The 20,941-nt window shown below is 46.5% G+C and overlaps 2 protein-coding genes across 3 annotated transcripts in view; one reads left to right on the forward strand and one right to left on the reverse strand.

Annotated features, from left to right (window-relative positions):
• The window catches only part of FOXC1 (forkhead box C1), a 33,002-nt gene that overhangs the window by 9,976 nt on the left and 2,085 nt on the right, over nucleotides 1–20,941 (forward strand). The window contains exon 2 of one of the 2 annotated variants that reach the window (XR_010069954.1): nucleotides 2,380–2,719. The exons of the other annotated variant lie outside the window; for it this stretch is intronic. The gene's annotated coding sequence lies outside the window, so the exon portion shown is untranslated. Of the gene's footprint in view, nucleotides 1–2,379; nucleotides 2,720–20,941 lie in introns of those variants that run through there. 2 annotated transcript variants of the gene reach the window in all.
• The window catches only part of GMDS (GDP-mannose 4,6-dehydratase), a 427,838-nt gene continuing 410,942 nt past the window's right edge, over nucleotides 4,046–20,941 (reverse strand). The window contains exons 10-11 of the mRNA XM_063326011.1: nucleotides 5,416–5,484; nucleotides 4,046–5,024 (exon numbers count right to left, since the gene is read on the reverse strand). Coding sequence (XP_063182081.1) covers nucleotides 4,962–5,024; nucleotides 5,416–5,484 — 132 coding nt within the window. The 3' untranslated portion in view covers nucleotides 4,046–4,961. The remainder of the gene's footprint in view (nucleotides 5,025–5,415; nucleotides 5,485–20,941) is intronic.

The raw sequence follows: 20,941 nt of genomic DNA on the forward strand, positions 1-20,941 counted from the left end.
CCGGGACGGGGGTGCCCGGCTGCGGGACGGGGCGACGGGTGGGATCCGGGCGCTGACATCCCTCGCTTCTGCCAGCGAGAAGCTGCTCGCCGCTTTCCCTCAGCGAGGATTTATGAAAGTAGTCGCGGCCAGCGCTTCTAACCTCGCCTCTCAAGGATGGGATGGATTTAAAACCGAATAACGAATTGCAGAAAAATTACGGTTTTCTCCCGACGCCATTCCCCGCCCCGCAAGCGCTCCGCCGGGGGGGGGTTAGGGGGGGAACGGGGACGCAGCGCGGAATGAACCGGTGCGAGCTCATTAGCAAAGCAAAGGTTGCAATTAGCGTCTGCTGCGCTGCTAACCGACCTCTTCCCCCCCGCCCGCCTCCCCTAACCCCCATCACCAAATAATTGCAAAGTATCTGTTGATGTTTTTATTCCACCCGTCAAAACGTTGGAGCTCTGCCTGCTCCAGCGCTCCTTTCTGGGTTTGTTGTGTCTGGAGACAATGCTCCGCCAGCGAAGGACCAGAGGTGAAGGGGGGTCATCGCAAGGGGAGGCAGGGAGCGCGGCCCTGCCAGCCGGCCGGGGGCCTCCCCTCGACTCCCACCCCTGCAAATCTGCCGCCCAGAGACCGGGGGGAAGGCGGCGACCCCCGCCCGGCGCGGCCGGTCCCCTTCTCCCCGCGCCGGCCTTCCCGGCCGGGCCGGCAGAGGATGCGACCCTCATGTCCGCCCGGAGGGGATGCGGCTTCTTTATGTGCAGAGAGCCGGGGGACGGGAGGGAGCCGGGGGACTCCTCGGTTCCCCCAGTTTACACCTAAAATTTATTTTTCTAAATACGTTTACAGCAATCGCTCCGTCTCCGTGCGCGACCAGGGCTGGCCGCGGAGCCATTTCCCCACTCCGGGCACCGAGTAGCGGGTCTGTCCCCCCTCCTCCTCGCCCCCCCCCTCCCCCCCGGCTTTACTTTTACCCTTCAGGCTGACGCTGCGAGCAGGAGGTGTATTTTTAGATGGCGCTGGCGGTTTTGCTCCGCGACCCCGAGGAAAACCCCGTCGCTTTGTCTCGCCGGCCTTCCGCGGCGGGGCCGGGGCGGCGGGCGGGCTGCGCCGCCGGCGGGCCCCGGGGCAGGACCGACCCCCGCCCGGGACCTCTTGCAGCGGTGGTGGTGAGGCGGGGGGCGGGTTGTGCTGCCGTGGAGCGACCCCACCGCAGGCCCCCGCCGCGCTCCTTGCGGGGATTTTGCGTCCCACGAGTGGTCTCGGTGGTCCCGAGCGCCCCTGAAAGGCCTCAGGGAAAAAAAAAAAATATATATATATATAAATAAAAAAAAAAGGCTTTCGTGGCAGTTTTACCTTTGGCTCCGGGGGAAGGGCAGCGGCCCGCACGGCGGAGGCGAGGGGCCGAGTTACGGCTGCGAGATGCGCGGCGGCGGCGCTGGCAGGCGGCGGGCGCAGGGGAGCCAGCTCTGCCTTGGCGGCTCCCAGCTCCCGGCGCTGCGGGGCTGGGAGCCGCGGGCAGGGCCAGGCCGGCTCTGCCGAGCAGGCCCCGGCCCTCCACAAGCTCCCGGGCAGGCGCTGGACCCGCTCTCCTCTCCCTGCCCGCCTGAACCCCCCCCCCCCCTCCCCGACGGGGAGCACGCCCGGGCAGCCCCCACCGCCCCGCGCTGCCGTTACCATCCCGCTTCTCCCCGTAGTAGCGGCGCAGGGGGATCCCTGCCGCTTCCCAGGAGGCGGTGGGACAGGCTGCCCGGGTGTGGGCCCCCCGGCTGGCTCCCGGCTTCGCGTTCCCCTCCCCGGCCCCCTGGCTGGCAGGGCGGCCGCACGCTGGCCCCGGCGGGCAAGCGGCCTTCCGCCGTCCGCGCTGCCGCTCGGCAGAGCCGGGGAGCAAAAGCAAAACCCACTTCGGCGTTTGCTTTGTTCGCTGCAGCCGGTGGGACGCTTGTGAAAGGGACAGGAGACCGCGGGCCTTTTAAATTAACGCCGCTGTAATGACCCCTGGTGAGACATGAGACGGGCAGAGGGGAAAATGCTTGACACACACATTAAACTGATGTACAGAACACTGGTCTGGAACTGGTGTCATACCTAAATACATAGATAGAATCTTCCTAAATCGGCGCATGTTGTTGGGTTGGTTTTATTTCTTTTTTTGTTTGGTTGTTTTAATAATTATTTATTTCGTTTTCAAGAAGTGATTCCGTGGTCATTGCAAAGAGCGGTACTTTCGGAGGAATTTAAAATCGGGTGGGAAGGTGGTGGTGGTGAAACCGAAAAGCAGTTCGGAGCTTTGCCAAATTGTAAGAAGCAGCGGGGCAAGTGCTGGGACGCACGTTTTGTGCTGCCACGACCAGTAGCAATTTTTTTTTTCTTTTTTTTTTTTTTTTTTTACAAAAGCAGCAAAAAGACATCCAGCACAAGGTCACCACGGAGCGACCGCTTGGTCTAGAACCCTTTTTTGCCTTCTCATCCCTTTCCCCGCTCGCCCCTCAATATAGAGACCGAAAATGGAGAATAAAACTGCTTCTCCTGAATGCGTCACAGTTAAGAGATGCCACAGGAAAAAAAAAAAAACCAACAACAACCCAGAGGTCGAAGGAAAACTGGCAGCTCATGTAAAGGTTCCCAGCCCTCTGCAGAGATGTGTGAACTCATATTCAGATGTACCAGCAAGCCTGCCGGTGAATCACTGTAAGCAAAAAATAGTTCCCAGCAATACAAAAATACCTTGTCATAAAAGCGCTTTAATACTTTCTTTTTTTTTTTTAATTACTTGCGCCACCAAAGATCCGCCACCCGCAGCCTGTGACCGCTTATCCCAGGCCCCGTGGCGGGGGGGGGAGGGAGGGGAGGGAACCCCTCTGCCGTGGGGATGTGCGGCAGCGACCCGCAGAGCGCGGCCGCAGCCCTGCGGCCACCCGCGGGTGGGTGCCCGCGGCACGGCGGGCGAGCGCGTACTGTCGGGCAGCGCAGCGGCCCCACGCGGGGTGAACGCTGCGGGGGGAGGGCAGCTAAGGCAACGGACACGCACCCACGGGAGGGGTTTTATTGTTATTTTACTCTAAAAGAAAAAAGCGCAGCGGCGGAGTCGTGCCCGCACTCCTGGGGTAAAGCACCCCAGCAGGCTTTGTATAAATATACCCACGCGTGGATGTGTACGTGGACGTGGCAGCGTGTGCGTGACGCTGCGCGCTTCCAGGCCTCCCCACCGACGGGGCGTTCCGCGCTTCGCTGGGCGCTGGTCTGTGCCGGGGGAGCCCCGACGGCGCCGCGGGGACCGTGGCCGGTGGGTGCTGCTTGGAGGAGCGAGTGCGACGGGGACACCTCTCCCTCGCCCGACAGGTCCCTCGGCTCCCCCCATCCTCTCCGCCCTGCGAGGGCGCGCACTCCGCGCACCTGCAAGCAAGGGCTCCCACGCAGCGGCCGGGCTCCGTGCGTTTCTCCTTCCCCGTGTGCTGGGGCTGGCCGCGCTCCTCCTCGCTCCTGCGGGGACAGGCCCCCGAAAGGAGGCGGCTGCTCCCCCTCCGGCTGCCCGGGGCCGCGGCCACCGTCAGCTCGCACATTTTTCCACCGCACCTCTGGCAAGTGCCCGCCTTCCGCGGCAGGCGCACAAAGAGCTCTCTCTCTCTCCCGGCGGCAGCCCGCTTCCCCGCAGGCTGCGCCCCAGCCCCGTCCCCCCGCACCCCTTCCATCACGAAACCACTCCCGAGCCCAGCTCCCTCTGCCCCCGCCCCGTCCCTTCCCTTTTCGCAGGGGTGTCCCCCCAATACAAACTAAAAAAAAAAAAAAAAAGCGAGAGGTGCACTCGGAGAAGGTGTATATTCTGTGTGTCTCCCCCTCAACCCCCGTGTATCTCGCCCTTTGCTCATTTCCAGGCATAAAGCTAAAAAGATGGGAATAATCGGTGGGTGGAAGATCCTAAACCAACAGGAAATGTATGGGCTCGACGACCTCTGGATAACCCGGGCACCTTGGCACGAAAAGTGCAAAAATATTTACTCACCTTGAAGTTTCTATTTTTTTTTTAAAAGCTTATTTATTTATTTATTTATTTTGTTTTTTATTTCTTAAGTCATCTTTTAAGATGGTTCAAGCTCCCGTCTGAGGTCTAATTATAGTAAGCAGGAAAAGGATGGAAGGGGAATGGGTTGATTCGGGGGGGGGGCGGTGTGTGCAAAATCCAAAACACACTAAACCCCCAGATCGAGAAGGCGCTGGACAAAAAGGCTTTCTGTGACTCACGCACACTCTGAAATGAAGATCTGAAAAACGCTTACAAGCCCCCCTCTAACTGGTTTGAAAGCGATTCCAGCAATTAGGAATTAATTCGGCATGGTCAAAAGGCGATTTCACTGCAAGTTATATCAAGTTATCCAAACTTTTACAGAGTTCAAGTGGTGGAAATGGGCCGCTGGGGTGGAGGTAAGGCTGCAGGAAAGAAAAACAAGGAGTGTTCAGGAAAGGCAGAAGAGGGGAAGCCATGGAGCAAGGGCCGGAGGGATGGCGAGCCCACGTTTGCGCCAGAGGTTTGCTGCTGTTGTTGCTGGAGGAGAGGGGAGGTTTGGGGGGCGGAGGGCAGGGGACACTTGTTTTCAAATGGGAGAAAGTACTAAAAATGTGCTGGAGGGCCTAGGTAATAGAAAGATGAGTTTTAATTAAAAACGGAAATCAGCGGGCTTGCTGGCTCATCGGTACCGCAGGTACAGTATCGGGGGGGTGTGCGACCCCTCCCCAGTTAATGTCAGGAGCCAGAGTTAGCCCAGGCAGGGTTGACCCTGGGATGACGTGTGGGGCGAGAGGTACCGTGAGGGTGTGGAGGGTGGAGGGGGGGATAAAACCGGGCTTTCACATACAGGCAGGCCAGCAATAAAACCACCACGGGGAGGGGCGGCCACCCACCCCGGCGGCTCATGGCAGTGCTGGCCGTGGGGCGCACCCCTGGCATGAGTCCTGTGACGCTCGCTGGGCCCAGCCAGGGCTCAGGCGTTGGGGTTGTTCCTCATAAGCTCCACGTCGGCGTCCACCATCTCCCTCACCAGCTCCTGCGAGGAGGGAGAGAGGCAGATGAGGGCCCCGGCGCAGGGGATGAATGGGCAGCATGTCAGGAGCACCCCACAGCGTGATGAGCCCCCCTTAACCCCCCGCATCAGGACAAGGAGGGGACAGGGCTTTGCTGGGCTCTTCTCACAGCATCCCTGGCCCCAGCCCCAGCGCGTGTGTTGGTGTGCTGCTGTGCATCGGGGCTGCCCATCGCTGCCATGGTGGCTGCTGTCTTCAAAGCAAGAACCCAGGCAGGGTCACCGAAAATGGGATTTCTCCGTGTGCCTGAGTCACCCCACACAGGGGTCCCCCCTTCCCTTTCCCACCCCGTGGATTTCTTTTAGAGGACACGAACACCCGGCAGGTACAAAGCATGCCAGAAAGGCCACTCACATCAAACGTGACTCTCGGTTTCCAGTTCAGCTTTTGTCTGGCTTTGGTACAGTCCCCTTGCAGAAAATCCTGCGGAAAAGAAGAGAGAGGTGATGCGAGAAGTGTCCACCTTCCCCACTTCGATGGCTCCCTGTTGCTCGTGCTTCCCCATGAGCTGAGCATGGCTTGGGCCACTGCTGGGACTCTTCTGAGGACAAAATATTTCTTTTTAAGATGCAATTTTAGTGGGAGCTCATATGCCTATAAATCACCAGGAGGCAGCATCCTTTCACCAGGCTATTTCAGACTGAAAGAGTTATTCTTTGTTTTTGTGTGTGCGCGGGGTTTGAACTCCAGCCTTATGGCTGTATAATGCTGAACATTTTAAAAGAAGTCATCATATGTCTTAGTCATGCTATTGAATGAGCTGTTTCAAATTCTTTTTCCCCCCATTTGTTTAAATAATGTAAATCACAGAGCAAACATGGCAACTAGTCTCTTTCAAATAAAAACGTGATCACAGACAGATGATGCTGAAAGATTGTTATGAATATGGGTAACCATATGCAACAGTAGTAAACATCCAGCTTTGGAACACCTACATCTTTTTTATAGAGTATTTTGAGCATCCACATGCAAAGAAAAGTCTAAACACCTCATAAATGAAAAGAAATTATCTTGAAACCATTACAGAAACCAAGACTTTGGTCATATTCGCCTTACTGTTCAAGTATTGTTAAAAGTGCTACCACACCAAAACAATCCCACAACTAGTCATCAAAAATAACATAACAAAATTAAACAAAGAAAAAAGCTCCATTGACTGCATTTCTAAGTGAATGAAAGAAGTGACTGAATATTCGTTTAAAATGCAAATACTGTGTTCAAATAGTTACCTTTCCCCAATTGTATGTGTTGATTTAATAAAATATATCATCTCTCCTCACAAGCTTCCTTTCTCTGTAGCAGTAAATACTACAATTATATCTGTCCGGGTTTAAAGAAAACCAACTCAACCCAACTTTATTACAGAACAAGAAGGCTAAGGCTGAATTCTGCTCTTGCATTTGACTTTATGGTGGTAACACAGCAGGCTTTCCTGAAAAATGCCTGGACTGCCTTTCTCCTCCCTCTTCCACTCTCTGGCCAGCGGTGGAGCCAACGAGCATTTTCTGGCCGTAGATTTTTTAACTGTACTGCCGCACACTACATTTTTCAGATGCTATCTTTTGTGCATGTGTGGTTCAGGTCATGCTAACTTCCAAAATCACCTCATCCTGTGCAGTAAAACGTAGGAAATTCTTCTTCATAATTGTGCTCCAGAAAGCTAGACAGCTCGCTTCCAGGAGCAGAGGAAATCCACCAAAGGAAATATCGCACCGAAGAAAGGGATGTGGAACAAACACGTCTGCCGAGGCTATTCCAGGCAGCAGCGTTTTTACTAGTTCAGTCTTTAGGCTAAAAACATTTCAGCCTGCCTTCAGAAAAGAGTAAACAGATGGATCAGAACAAAATGATATGAAAATAATAAAAAAAAAAAGGCTGTGATTTCCTTAAATTAGACTAAATGATTTCCTACTGCAGCCCTATAATGGGTTTTTAGAAACTGCAGCAGACATTTGAGGCCAAGTCATGCAAAACCGCGTCAGCTCGAGGGATCCCCTGGAGGGTCGTGTGAATATGGATTGCAAAATCTGGTTTGAAATGGGAAAGACTCCCACTAGCTTTGATAAAATTTGGATCAGACCCTAATGTGCTCATGGAGGTATGCCTTTTATCTGGAGTTTGGTTTAATTTACACTATATATGTGTGTATATATGTGCCTGGAAACAAGGACATCCTTCTTATAAATAATAATTTCGGTGGAAAAACAATTGCCTTTTATTCAGTCCTAATTCAAGCCATTAACTAGAAGTGAAGTGTTTTAATACCATCTAGTTTTAAGTCATAAAAGCCATACCATAAAACTTAGGGTTTCATTTTCATAAATGCCTTGTAAGTAATAATTTTACATCTACAATCTTTATATTGAAACATCCTTTCAAACCGAGCCTATCTAGGATACTGGCTTCCCATTTTTATTATTTTTTTTTAAAAAAAGGACCAGGAAGAACAGAATGAATTGCCATTGCCTGCCGTATGTAGCTGCATTCTGCTTTTGAACAGCTTGGGAGCAGTCTTTTAACTTTCTTGGACAAATGCTTTTTGTTAAAACAGTTTATCTAAAAAAATACTTTACCTAATTCCAGCCCTTCATTCAAAAACATAAACACTCAGCTGCTGAATAGGCCAAAATAGGGTTGGGGGGATGGTGCAAATCAGTAAAGTGAAGTTACTTGCAGTGCTGGATTATACATAGAGATAACACAAACAACTAGTATATCAAATCAATTTAAATAATTAAAAAAAAAAAAAGAGTATTTTTCCTTTAAAAGTTCACATGCTTTAACAATGATGCAGTAAAGGTATTATGGCATAATCCGTGAGCAAAGGAAAAAAAAAAGAGAGAAAAAAGAAGATTTAATATATATGATAATACGAATTCCCCAGCTGACTTAGGTTAAAAGATTTTTAATGGCTCTCCTGAAGAAGCTTGTGTACTTTTGAGAAACACTACTTCATAGTTAGATTTACTTGAAAATAGCATTACGGATAAAATGTCTCCTAGACACTTTTTAAAATGTTCTCTTATAGAAGTTACTAGGTATAGAGATCAAATGAAACCGTAATATTACCACCACATTACATCTAAATTCAAGGTTTGATTGCATTCTTCTTAGTCAAAGTTTCAACACTGAATGGAAATGATGACTGGAACAAAGCTATTCCTGATTAAAGGATTGTATTGCAGTCACGTTTCCTGTATTTTTCTACAAGTAGCTCATAATATGAAAACAATAAGGTAATTACAATAAAATAAGAATATTAAAAAAAAGCTCTTCATGGAACGGAATGACTGCTTGTTTATATTATTCAAGTCTTTCACTGAAACCAGAGATGCATCTGTCAGGCTTCCAAAAGGGAAAAAAAAAAAAAAAAAAAAAAAAAAAGGCACAAAAAAACCCACAACCGAAAAACCTCTGGCATGCTGGTCATTAAAATGTATTGATTCTTCAGTGTCAGGGCTTCACTTTCTGGAGGTACAACCAGATCAGAAAGCAAAGAAGAGGTGAAGTTCCACAGGAGAAAACCTGGAATTTTTTTTTTGGGGGGGGGGTGGGGTGGGGTGGGGTGGGGTGGGATGGGAGAGTGTTCTCGAAAAACAGCAGCTGCTGCAAGTAAATTGCCCAGTATCCCTATTCCTGATGGAAAGGCACCTGATGAAATGACACAAGTTTACGTTTTGTATTCCTGCAGGATAACTTTTTCTGCGGCGTGGCGCTTTACCTACTGACAGGAAAACAAAGCCCTTTGACTCCGTGAAAACCCTGAGGATTTAGATACCGAGCTGAGAGTTTGCAAACCTGAAAACACCGATTAAGGCTTTCTGTTGTTTTTACAGTACTCGGATCATGAACATAAAATTAAGTCTTTGGTTTTACTTATACATTTTGGGAGGAAGAAGCCCTTATTTTCCATGCAAATGTAGTTAACATAAGTGCACAGTAATGACGAGTTTTAACTGCAAGTTAAAGAGTTAGAAATAACATCCAGGTAAATATTTAAAGGGCAGGAAGATGGAAAAGACAACAGTCAAATTCTCTGTTGCCACTTAATATGAGAGTAAACTCTCCTACAGCTTTATAAGCACCTCAATGTAATAAGACTGGCTCTCAGAGGAAAGAATGGGTTTATCCGATGTGAGTTTTTCTGTTTTAGCTTTTCTGTAAATGAGGCTGTGGAACTGCGTAGAAAATATCCCGGTATTACTAAATCTGATTTTATAATAATTCATTTTTATTGTCCAAAACCATACATGCAAATACATACAGAAAACAGAGAGAAATTTGCTATGCGATGTAGTAAGGCATTTTTAAATTTGGTTTTAAAACCATGAGACAAAAATGTAAAGTATTTTAATGTAAATATCACATTTCCCAAGCTCTTGTTCTGAGTGTCATCATGACTCCTATTTTGACTCGCGCAGTGATTGATCTGGTTTCACTGTGCAATGTATCACTGTCTCATTCAATTAACTTTAACTGAAAATTTAAAGCCTCGAGACAATGTGAGAAAAAGGAGATAGCATGGCCTGAAAGAAGGCCAAGGCTTCCTTTATTCCGACAACTCAGCTGATTCCCTTTAGAATGTGCCTTCGCTGAAGCCAGCACCGAGCGCCAGCTTTTGCTCTCTCTTACACCAGAATAAAACTGAGACCGAGTCCTCAGCAAAACACCTGCGATGGAATCGTGCCCAGCTCCGCTCGCTGCAGCAGGGACAAGGCTTTACCTCTAAAAATAAACAGGCTCGATCTAAGCACACAACAGTTTTACTGCATCTGAAAGGCGGCCAGGGTTACGTTCACAATCAGCACGGCTGCCTGGAAGATGATTTGCTACATCAGAGCTCCCCTAAGTAAAGAGCACAGCCCCAGCTCGGCGCAGGCTCTGGCTTGCGTGTTTAGTCTTGCACTCTTTTGTCGGGAAGGATTTCAAGAGTGTAGGGGCCAAAGTTTCCTGCAAACCCTGCTTGTGTTTTATTTGCCTTATTTCCTTCTTAAAACAGTCGCCTTTCAGCTTTAACTCGTCCCATCAAAAGCGAAATTAATAAACATAGCTACTTAATTAGACAACATTAGCTTGCCGTTTTGCATTTTCACCATTATATCTCAGTGATGTATACATCAAAGTTTATCTTATGAATCATTCTCCCCTTTTGTGCACTTTTTGGAGCATTTTTCGTAGCAATTTTTAATGAAGGTTCACATAGCACATCTCAGTAGTAACGTCAGCCCCATGATGTATCTGGGCATCTGCTGCAGCTCACTGCTGGAAGAACAGCCCTGTTAAAGTGTTTGTTGCAAAGAATGAGGAGACTGCATGCGTTGCCCACCAGGCAGCTCTTCTACCATCACCCTTATCCCTCCGTTCCCTGGTGTTCTTGCCACCAGGCCCGGGGACGTTGTGTCTTAACCCAGATGCAACACTGGAGAGCAGCTTCTGGGACTTCAGCCGAGCTATTCCCTGTCCAACTCCGTTAAGAAAAGTAGCAGGATCTCACTGAATTCAGAGCTGTAAAGCCTGTAAACGCGCACCTTGCTGGTGCAAAATTCAATGCACGGTTCAGCTAAGCTCAGATCAAACCCCAGAAGGAGTCACAGTAATAAGCGCTGAGTCTGCCGTACGTCGCTCTGTAAGTGCTTTACGGAGATCCACGAGGCAGAGAGCGCTGGCTCGATTTCTTTGCAGAGGGTAGTGTTTGTTATAATAGCTATAGTAACAGGGGGAAAAAAAAGCATAGTTATAAAGCAAGAGACTCCTATCTCCACAGAAAATATGAGGAGACTGAAGATAAAACATGTCAATGAGCAAAGCCCAAGCCTAACAGGAACACAGTAAACATCTTCAGGAATTTAAGAAGAGCCGTAATGTGTCGCTCAGTTTTCATTTTTTCTTTTCCACTGTTCTTAGAAAAGCAAAGTTGTGGAGCAGTTAGGGTACCAAGGGAATAGAAGAATGCCAGTGAATTTGGTTCCTGATCTAAATTTGTTTTAATGCAGCATGAACAGACTGCTTTCCACTCTTGGGTCAGCAGTCTTTTGCAGAAAGACAGTATTGTTTGCAAAGAACCACAGGAAAAGGCAAAAGGCAAAAGCAACCAATAGGCTGAAACTCACATATAACAAAATGCCATTTAAAATAAGAGGCATAATGTTTTTTCCCCCTAGCGTGTTTTCCTGTGCAAATCCCCTCCTTATTCAGAAAGCTCCACTTTTACTAAAACTGTGTCGAGGGGGGGAAGGGGAGGGGGAAGAACGACTTGAGGAAAGGGCTGATTCTGCGTGGGGCTGAGCCCCGGCACTTCTGACAGACCTCAGCAGGCTGTGAGTGCCGGGCATCTTTAGGGTAAGGTCTTATCTCGGGACTCCGCTGTACGCCAGCAACAAGGTGTCAACACAAGCCGGACGGTCAATAAAAACCTGAGCACAGCCTTCGCTTTTCCGCCAGGAACCAGGGGCGTTAGAACAGCGGCTTTATCTTATCGGTTTGATAATCTTTAATTTGACCAGCTTCCAAAGGGTTAAGGCAAATGAACTCGGCGCAGCAATAAACATTAGGGCGATAATAACAGTAATGGAGCTCCTCTCCCTCCTCCTCCTCCTCTTCCCCTCCCTCCCCTGTGCCTTTTCCACTTCGCTGCTGCCTATCAGCCCAAACCGAAGCCGAAGCCAGACCTCTCTCTTTCAATGACAGGGGGTGATAAGAGACGCAGAAGAAAACAGCAAGCTGTCTGGTCTGCTCAGGAAGTCGGGGTCGGGCGGTATTGTCCATCAGCGGGGGCCACGCGGCGGCCGGAGGCCGGGAACAATGCTCCGCTCCGGGGAAAGGGGCTCCCTCAGCCCCGGCCCTTGGCAGCCCCACCGGCACTGCAGATAAAGCGGCGAAGCAGGGGGAGCCGGCCCCGGGTGCCTCGGGAGCCTCGTTGCCCGAGCCTAATCGCAGTGCCCCAGTGAATGGAGGAGAGGCCACGGCCCGCATGCATCCCCCGGAGACCCACGTGCAGACCTCGTCCACGGTGCAAGCACTGGCGGAGCTGCAGGCACAGGAGCCCCCTCGCAGGGCTGAGCACTGCTCAGATCTATTAGCTTGCCAAGCCAAGCCTGAGAAAACATCTTGGCCAGTGCTGTCCCTCGAGCCAGATAAAATTCCTCCCGAATTACAGCCCGATATCCCTGAAGCCAGTGCTGAATTTCCCTTGCCTTGGATCTGGAGCTGAGCTGTCTCGGTCAGGAGCCGTCCCGCACGGGAATCAGCGTAGCTCTGCGCCAGGGCATCCCGCCGCGAGTTGGGCCATGGGTGCTTTTCGGGATCCCAAGCGTGAGGTGGGCTGAAGGGTGTCCGCGTCCCCTTCCCCAGCAGGGAAAGCCCCGCTGCTGCCAACGGCAAAATTGCTGCAGCTGGCTGCGGTGCGACGGGTGCTTCCCTCCCTCTCGCTTTGCCCCGAGGCCCAGCTCTGCTCTCTTGAGAAGATCTGGAAGGTGTTCCCCAGCTTGGATGAGAGTGTAATTGTAACCTCAGCTCACAGCTCTGCAAAACACTGAAGCGGCTTCTGAATAGAATGATAGAATCATAGAGTAGTTTGGGTTGGAAAAGACCTTTAAAGGTCATATAGTCCAACCCCTCTGCAGTAAGCAGGGACCTCTTCCACTAGATTAAGTTGCTCAGAGCCCTGTCCAACCTGACCTTGAATGTTTCCAGGGATGGGGCATCTACCACCTCTCTGGAAAACCTGTTCCAGTGATTCACCACCCTCATTGTGAAAAGTTTCTTCCTTATATCTAGTCTAAATCTTCCCTCTTTTAGTTTAAAGCCATTACCCCTTGTCCTATCACAACAGGCCCTGCTAAAAAGTTTGTCCCCATCTTTCCTGTAGGCCCCCTTTAAGCACTGAAAGGCTGCGAGATTGTTTCTAGTTTACGGGAATGCCTCTGCTGAAAAAGCAGGGAACTTCTGGAGGAAAGGAAGAAGATCAAACCCATTTAATTTGCCATGTACAGACCATAATTACGATAGTTCAGGTATTAGAGCTGGACACATAAACACTTTCTTTCTGCTATGGCATACCCAGTCATCCAAACGCACACATCACAGCTAAAAACCTTTAGCATGTTTGCTAAAATGCAAACTAATACTTAAATGCTATGTGTTATTACGAACCAAACTAAGCTTTTCCAACTCTTCTAACAAAATAGAATTGCTCTTTGCGAATAATGCTGGGTAAAGGTGGTACCACTCCCATTGGCCGTCACTGCCCTGTAGCCTGGCTGCCGATAGGAAACGACGTGCGAGCTTCAGGCATGCTTCAAGCTAACCTGTGCATAAAAGAGGTGTTTGAACAACCTGGATTTTGCATGACATGGGTTAGAAGCGTTTGTACATTTTCTCTTTGCAGCAGAGGTTTTGGGAAGGTTGCATACGAGCAGGTTTCTTCAGGCTCCCAGGCCAGAAGGTAGAGCGAGCGGCCGTGTGTCACCTTCACATCACTAAAAACCAAGGCTCTGTGGGGGACGAATCTCTTTCACATGGGTGGAGATCAGCTGCAGTATAGGAAAAGAACAAGTTCCTTCTCTTTTCGCTCCAAGTCCTGCTTTTGTTCACTATTAAATGTGTTTGCTTCTTGCTTCATTGTGGCCTGTTTGCTACTCTGACAACAATTTTGGGTGGGGGAGAGTAAGATAATCATGTCTTTAGTGGACATGGTTTGATTGCCACACACAGTATGTATTATTTAGGCAAGGGCATGGTACCTTTTAAAATTATTAAATGTGATTCGCACAATTTTTTTAATCCACTCCGATTATTTTTTCTCATCGCTCCCTACTCTTCAAATTTTCTGCAAACACCAGGAAATCACTCTTTGAAGCTGTTTGATTTCAGAGAGGTTAATTGTGTAGTAACGGCTACATTTCTTCCTGGAAAATGGAATATGGGCCCTTAGGGTTCGCTGCGTTCACTGATTGACATGTCAAGGTGAATAGGAAAACTGATAACCCCAGAAATCCATGCTGGAAGGCTACTTAGTTTCTTCTCTTCTTCCACTAAAAAAATACTTAATTTATAACAACTTATATTGGAAAAGTTCATAGGTTTAGTTATCATTGCCAGTCAAATACCAAATGATAAGCAACAAAACAATAAACATTAGGACAGTGATCTCGTATTCTACCTATAGATATTTATCTATCTATCTTTACAGCATTAAGCAGCAATTTAATGAATGCAGATCTATGATTAGCAGGATATTGCTACTCCATAGGATGAATTCTTTATCTTGTACAGGATGCATTGCTTGTGGTGATTTTACTACCCCTATGGATATTCACCCCTCTGAAAAAATCAAGGCGTTTGTTATGTTAACATCAATATGATACTAATTGTTGTTTTTTTTTTTTTTTGGAAGGGTGTGCTGTTGTATTTGCTCTGATAAAAAAAACACTCAAAATGTCATTTTTCATCTAAGGAGCATGTCATTGGAAAATTCTAACCCACCTGTAAGAGCAATTGCTGCCTTTGCCGTGTGTGCAGTGGTCATCTCACTACACTGAAGGCTTGCCTGTGACTCAGGTTGGGCAGAAGAGGTGACACTGCCTCCCTTACCTGTTACGTTACATTACCTCTCTCCCCCTGAAGCTTGTGCTAAGATTGGGGTGGGGAAGGACAGAGAAGGGATGGATACTTCTCTCTTCCTGCCTTCCTTCCTGCTATGGATTAACTAGTACAAAAGGGTTAGCATGGAGGATGGTTAGTCATTTCTCATTGTTCGAAAAACAGTCGTAAAATACTCCCTCCCTGCAGTACAGGGGACGAAGCAGCGAGCTGCCACTTCTCTGGACAAAGCAGTTAGGTACTGCCTTTTACTGCTGACTGGTTTTTTTTTAGAAGCAGCATCCCTCTACATGGTCATAAACCTGACCTAATTTATGAGATGCATCACCTTCGCCCCCACCCCTCACTGCATTCCAGTTTCTCACTAAAGCCCCCATCTGATTTGAAAACCCTTTTCAAGACACAATAAATGGAAAGAATTTAAGCTGTGAAAGGCTTAAAAGGGAGCTCATGAGCTGAGGCTTTGTTACCCAAGGAAAAAAAAATAAATCCATTTCAAACACAGTATATGGAGGGGACTCAGGACAGGATACCATGGGTCTCCTGTCTGCAAAAGTGAAGCTATCCTGGCCCGAACACCTCTAGTTACAGAGCAAGCAATGGTCCGCAGAAGGGTTAAAGTAAAACAAGGTAGGATAATTTCTGATTGTGAGTACGTCCCAAATGTATTCTCCAGCACGCTTGATAGAGAAGGAAGTCCAAGCAGTGGCCTTTCACATGACATCATAAAAGCCTAATTTATCACCAGCCACCAAACATCTAGAAAATCATAACATCCTTTCAGGAAAACCACGTGCAAAATAATCAGATTTACTTTGATGAAAGCTTTAGTGCTTGAGTCCAAGTAGGACACTACAAAGAATAACCCTTTGCAGGTACTGGCATACAACAAAGCAGGTCACGTTTAATGCTTCAAACTCATGCTTTATCCATTAAAAGGCTTATGCATTTCCTGCCCATAAACAAATGTATTTCTGTTCTGCATGTGTGTTCAACCAAGACTGCCAAGATGAAACACTGGTCACTGGTAAGTCCATGCAAAGTAGCCAGCTGAATGTTTCCTTTAGCGATGAAAAGCATGCTATTGCTGCAAATCATAGAATCGTAGAATCATAGAATGTGTTGGGTTGGAAGGGACCTTTAAAGGTCATCTAGTCCAACCCCCCTGCAGTAAGCAGGGACATCCTCAACTAGATCAGGTTGCTCAGAGTATCATCAAGCCTGGCCTTGAACGTCTCCAGAGATGGGGCCTCCACCACAAATAAAGTCATTGTGCTCCCCCCAGTCCCTTGCAACTATGTTAGGGATGTGGGCTTGCCACAGCATCTCACAGCTTTTGAAAGGATAAAGCCCTCCCAAGCACAGTCAGCATCATGCTTATGCTGAACCAAGGGCTGCATTCCACCTGACAACCACCAAAACACTTTGCAAAAGACACTCCCCTCCTGTCTATCCAAGGCTCTCACTGTTCTGGCTTTTCTGCATCATCATTTTTTGATGGCCACTGTAACCTGACTGCCTTGATGGAAAAATACCGCTCAGCAAGCAGTATATCTCCGTAAAATCAATTGGTTTCACGCTTGCAAATGAAATCAAACAAGTCCGCTTTCTGTGTTGATTAGGTAGACAAAACAGATTGCAAAGCAATTCGTGAATGGCTACAAATATCAGCTACATGGTGTTCAAGATTTTTTTTGTCTGTGATGTAAGTTGGTTGGCATATATTTAAAGACACACAGATTCCAATAGCCATTCATTTCACTGATCCTGCTGCTGAATAATCTGACCCTTAGGCTCCTGCTGGTCAATGGCCACAGGTTCTTCTGGTCTGACTGGAAAAATAACTGGATTTTCCACACCATTCTTGGTAGTTTGTTGTTGCATGTTCTCTGATCTTGGTTAATAAAAATAACTTCCTATTACATTTCCTGCACAGGAAAGCCTGGAAAACAAAAATCACAGTTTTTCCTATTCTATCTTTCACTTTCTCTCAGAGCAGACATCTGACCCACCACAAAATCTTCCAAGAAAGCAATAAAATTAATACAGCTATTTTATTTTGAAGATCAGTATTTTGTTTTGTTCCGTCCTTCCCTTTCCTTGGTATTTAATTTCTCTCACTTTCCTTGTTGTTTAAATCTTTCCCATGATTTGGCTAATTTAGTTTCCTGTGAAATATTATTTATCTCTTTTTATTGTAAGACATTTTTCTTTCCTAATTTGATGTCTCTCCCAATCTCTCTCTCTCACTCAAGCTCCTCCCATTTCTCTTTTGAGCATCATTCTCCTGTTCCTCACAAACATCCTCTTAAACCTGGCCTTACTTCCCCATCTCTCCTTCACCCTTAAAATATGCCACCTCACACTGAGATTTTGTTTTCCTCTCCTTTCTGCTATAATGATCTTCTCCCTTGAACATTTTCTCATTTTTTTCCCCCCAGGTACTCTTTATGTATCCTCACAGACCTGTTGCTTTTTCTTTTCCAGTGGTACTACATCACATACCAGTGTCAGCTTTCTCTTCATTCAGGTTCTGGATTTTGTGTACAATATTGCAGGGTTTGGGAGACAATTTATATTACCACTAACACAGCAGAGGTTTGCTGACAGGGCTGAAGTATGTTGAAATAAGTTTTAAAAAAGCAAAAGGACCTCCTAAAGCTTACAGTGCCAGTTTCAGTAGGGGTAAAAAGCAGATTCATTTACTGCTATTACTGTTCACAGTAGCTGCCTATAAAATTCCACAGATTTGGCAGTGCGTTCGCCATATATACTTTAAAAGCATGCATAATATACTCTGTTTCTTTCCAAAGCATCACCAAATGCAAATACCACTTCTTGAAATCTGTCCTCTCAATGACCTTCTTCTCTTAAACAGTTTCAATTAAACGAGAAAGGAATTTTTGATCTGTTACCAAAAAAATTCTTCCTTATTTCACCCTGCAGCAGTCAAATATGAAAAAGCATTACAGAAGGAAAACAGTTCGCATTGTCTAATGGTCCTGCCCTTCTTACCAAACCTACTTCAGTTCCACAAAGCAAACTACTCAGACACACAGAGTGTAGGCATGGGCTCAGAATAATCCAGTGCTTTCACCTGTATAATGTTTAAAATGCGAGATGCCTCATCCATCACTTGACTCCTTTACAAGGAAAGTGTCTCTTGAGACCATTGACACAGGAATTGTCTACTGCCAGGTTTCGATATGAAAGAAAGAGCTGTTTCTCAGAGAAGCAATCCTATTTTTCGTTCACGTTTTGGCAGGGCAGAGACGCCCGTTAAGGGTCCCATCATACATTGCACAAACACGGAAATGGCAGCCCTTTCTCGGAAAATCTGTCAAAGTCAAATATCACCTCCTGGAATATTCTGTTAGAATTCATCTACGACTTGCATCTCTTTTCCAGTGCAGGTCACCAGTAAACCTTATGGCTGGGTTTACTTTGTTTGATGTAATTGGAATACGTACGGACACATAAAGCCATAAATGACAGAATTGTCATGTATCTACAGAGAATCTAAAAAAAAACAGCTGAAGAAATCTAGATAAACTTCTTGGCAGCTTCATTCCACTTGTAACCTGAGCAAGACTTCAACTAGATGTAATACCATTTAGACAAAATAGAACTGCTTCACAGCAGCACTACAATGACTATGAAGGACCACCAAATACCACCAAATGATATTATAATAGCAAGAAAGCACTGTCATCCCCATTTCACAAAGCTGAGAGGCAGGATGATTTAGGGACTTCACCAACACCTTGGCGGGAGGAGCAAGAAGAGAACCCAGGCTGTATCCCACCACTTCCCTCTGATATATGGCTTACTACAGATAAAACAGCTGCAGCGTTCACCTCACAGTGCATCTGGCATAATTTGCCCTGAATAAGTCCTTGCCCTTGATTTGTAGCAAGCAGCCCCCCAGCAGCAAACTGCTCCAAGGATGAGTGGACATACGGCACCTTGATGCAGCAGGTGGTTTATTTAACCACGTATTTCTTGTTTGTCTGAAGTTTCACTTCTACTTCTGCCCCTGGATTTCCTTTTGTATCTTCTTTCACATAAAAATCAAATACTCACCCTAGTAATGTTAAGAAATTATCATCGTTTGCTCAACTTTTCCTCTCCAGGCCCCTATTATTGACTTGGGAGTAGCAGAACTCATGAGTTTATTGGTTTGCTTTCTGTGTCTCAAAGATTTTCTCTACATATAAAAGGTCAGAGCAAAAATGTAACATGTCAAAAAGTTGAGATTTGTGTAATCACAGGATTCCAGAAATTTCTGCTTTATGAAAACAAACAAACAAGCAGGATAATATGGTATTAATTACAGGACTGCAAAGGTTAGCAACAAAGAACAAACAAATTTATTTCACTTCACTGCCGTTCAGGCAGGGATTCACTTTGTCATTTGCAAGGAAGGACCCTGAAGTGCACTGATGCTGCAGCCCACAGAAGAATGCTTTCCCTTTTCCCTGATTCCATTTTCTCTCCCAAAGACATCAGACTTCAGCAAAACTTTTTAGAAGTGCATCATCCCATGCATTTGTTTGTTTGTTTTTAAAGAAATATAAAAGCATTCAAACTTATCACAAAAGCTGGTCAACACTTTATAAACTTTTGCCAAGGTATACACAAATTATATAATTAAATCCCCACTTACTCTTAGAAAAGTATCAGAAAAGATTTCACGTTCTGATAATGTACTACTTACTACCAGTTGAACAGTGCTACTCACAACATCTCACTGCAGTAGCACACAACTGACGCATTAAAAAAAACCCCAAACCTTTAGTAACCAGAAAAAGCCAAACCAAAATGATACTGCAGCTTCTAAATGAGCTTCACAGTACGCTAGCACACGGTATACGGCAAAACTGCTAATTTCTGTGGTCTTGGGGTCTGATTTGAAAATATAAAGACTGAAATTGTTCACTGACATTAAAGAAAATAAAATCATATCAACCTAGATGGGCTGTCTGGCAGTTTAAACTAAAAAGACCCAAATAAACCAATTGTATCTTTCAAAAATAAACCAATATATATTTTAACAGCACATACTGCAGTAAAGTCCCATGAAGTTACTATTCTGTACAGGCAGCGAACTGAGAGAGCTCTGACTTCTCATAGCACCTTTTGGCATCGTTTATATTTAAATAATAACAGTCAGGAACATTTTCATTCAACATGAAAAAGAAGTTCAGATCTAATCAAGAGACAGCACTGTCTCCTGACACTGCCTGCTCTATGCTTGCTTGAGCACGTAGGCAGCAGCTGGCGCTTCCACGGCTTGATCATTACTGTTGCTCTTCAAATTATGCCTGTCACACAGGTTAGGAAAACATGAGTAATTAAACATAAACAGCGTCATAAAATAATAGTAAGAAAAAAATTAATAATCATCCAAAAGAGCGTTTGGGGCGCCTCCCTAAAGCACCTTGGATTTCTGCCCCTTCTGCTCAGACAGTTTTCCTCTGCGTACTTTTTAATTATTTCCTTCATGAGTCCTTTAAGGCAAAGAAGTTTGTAGAGGCGGGAAAAAAACACATATTAGATCTGATGAGACCAGTGATATGCAAAAAAGCGAAGTGCCGATTAAGTATTCGCTGAACTACTGCAGCCTGATTTTGAATTGCTTATGGCAAAGACTTAACGCCTCACGACGACACAGCTAGTTCAGGATGCGTGTACTTTAAATGCAAAATTTCAGAAGCTGCTCATTCCGTATTTGAACCATCCGCTACGGCTGGTCACTGGGTGCAGTATCTCTCTTCTGGCCCATATGCATATGCTAAGCCATATGCAGGTCAATGCAGAAATTCCGCAGTCCTGCAGCCCCAGCACTACATGTGGATGTACGCCTCCTTTTGCTCGAATAGGCAACAACAAAACTCATTCCTCTTGCAAAAACAGCGTAAAACAACACAACAATAAAGACCGAGACTTTGGACCATGTTATTAACCGTCCTAAGCAGCTTGTTGCAGCCTATTTTTGTGCACGTGGTTACTGGAACTGAGCATGCAATTCTGGTAATTGCATACAAAAATGGCCAGCTACATGAGTAACGGGACATTTACCATCTGCAATTATTATTGTGCAGGAACTGTGTGAAATGTGTGATCCTTCATGTTAGCAGACATGCAAATATTAGGTAAAAAGAGCATTGTTTTCAGCTACTTTACATTCAGACTAGTTATTCATGTATCTAACCAAAAGGTGCAACCAATTCAATTTACTCCTACTTGGTCCGTGTTTTGCATGGGTATGAATTAGACA

This window comes from Chroicocephalus ridibundus, chromosome 2 (genome assembly GCF_963924245.1).
Source record: "Chroicocephalus ridibundus chromosome 2, bChrRid1.1, whole genome shotgun sequence".
NCBI classification, from domain to species: domain Eukaryota; kingdom Metazoa; phylum Chordata; class Aves; order Charadriiformes; family Laridae; genus Chroicocephalus; species Chroicocephalus ridibundus.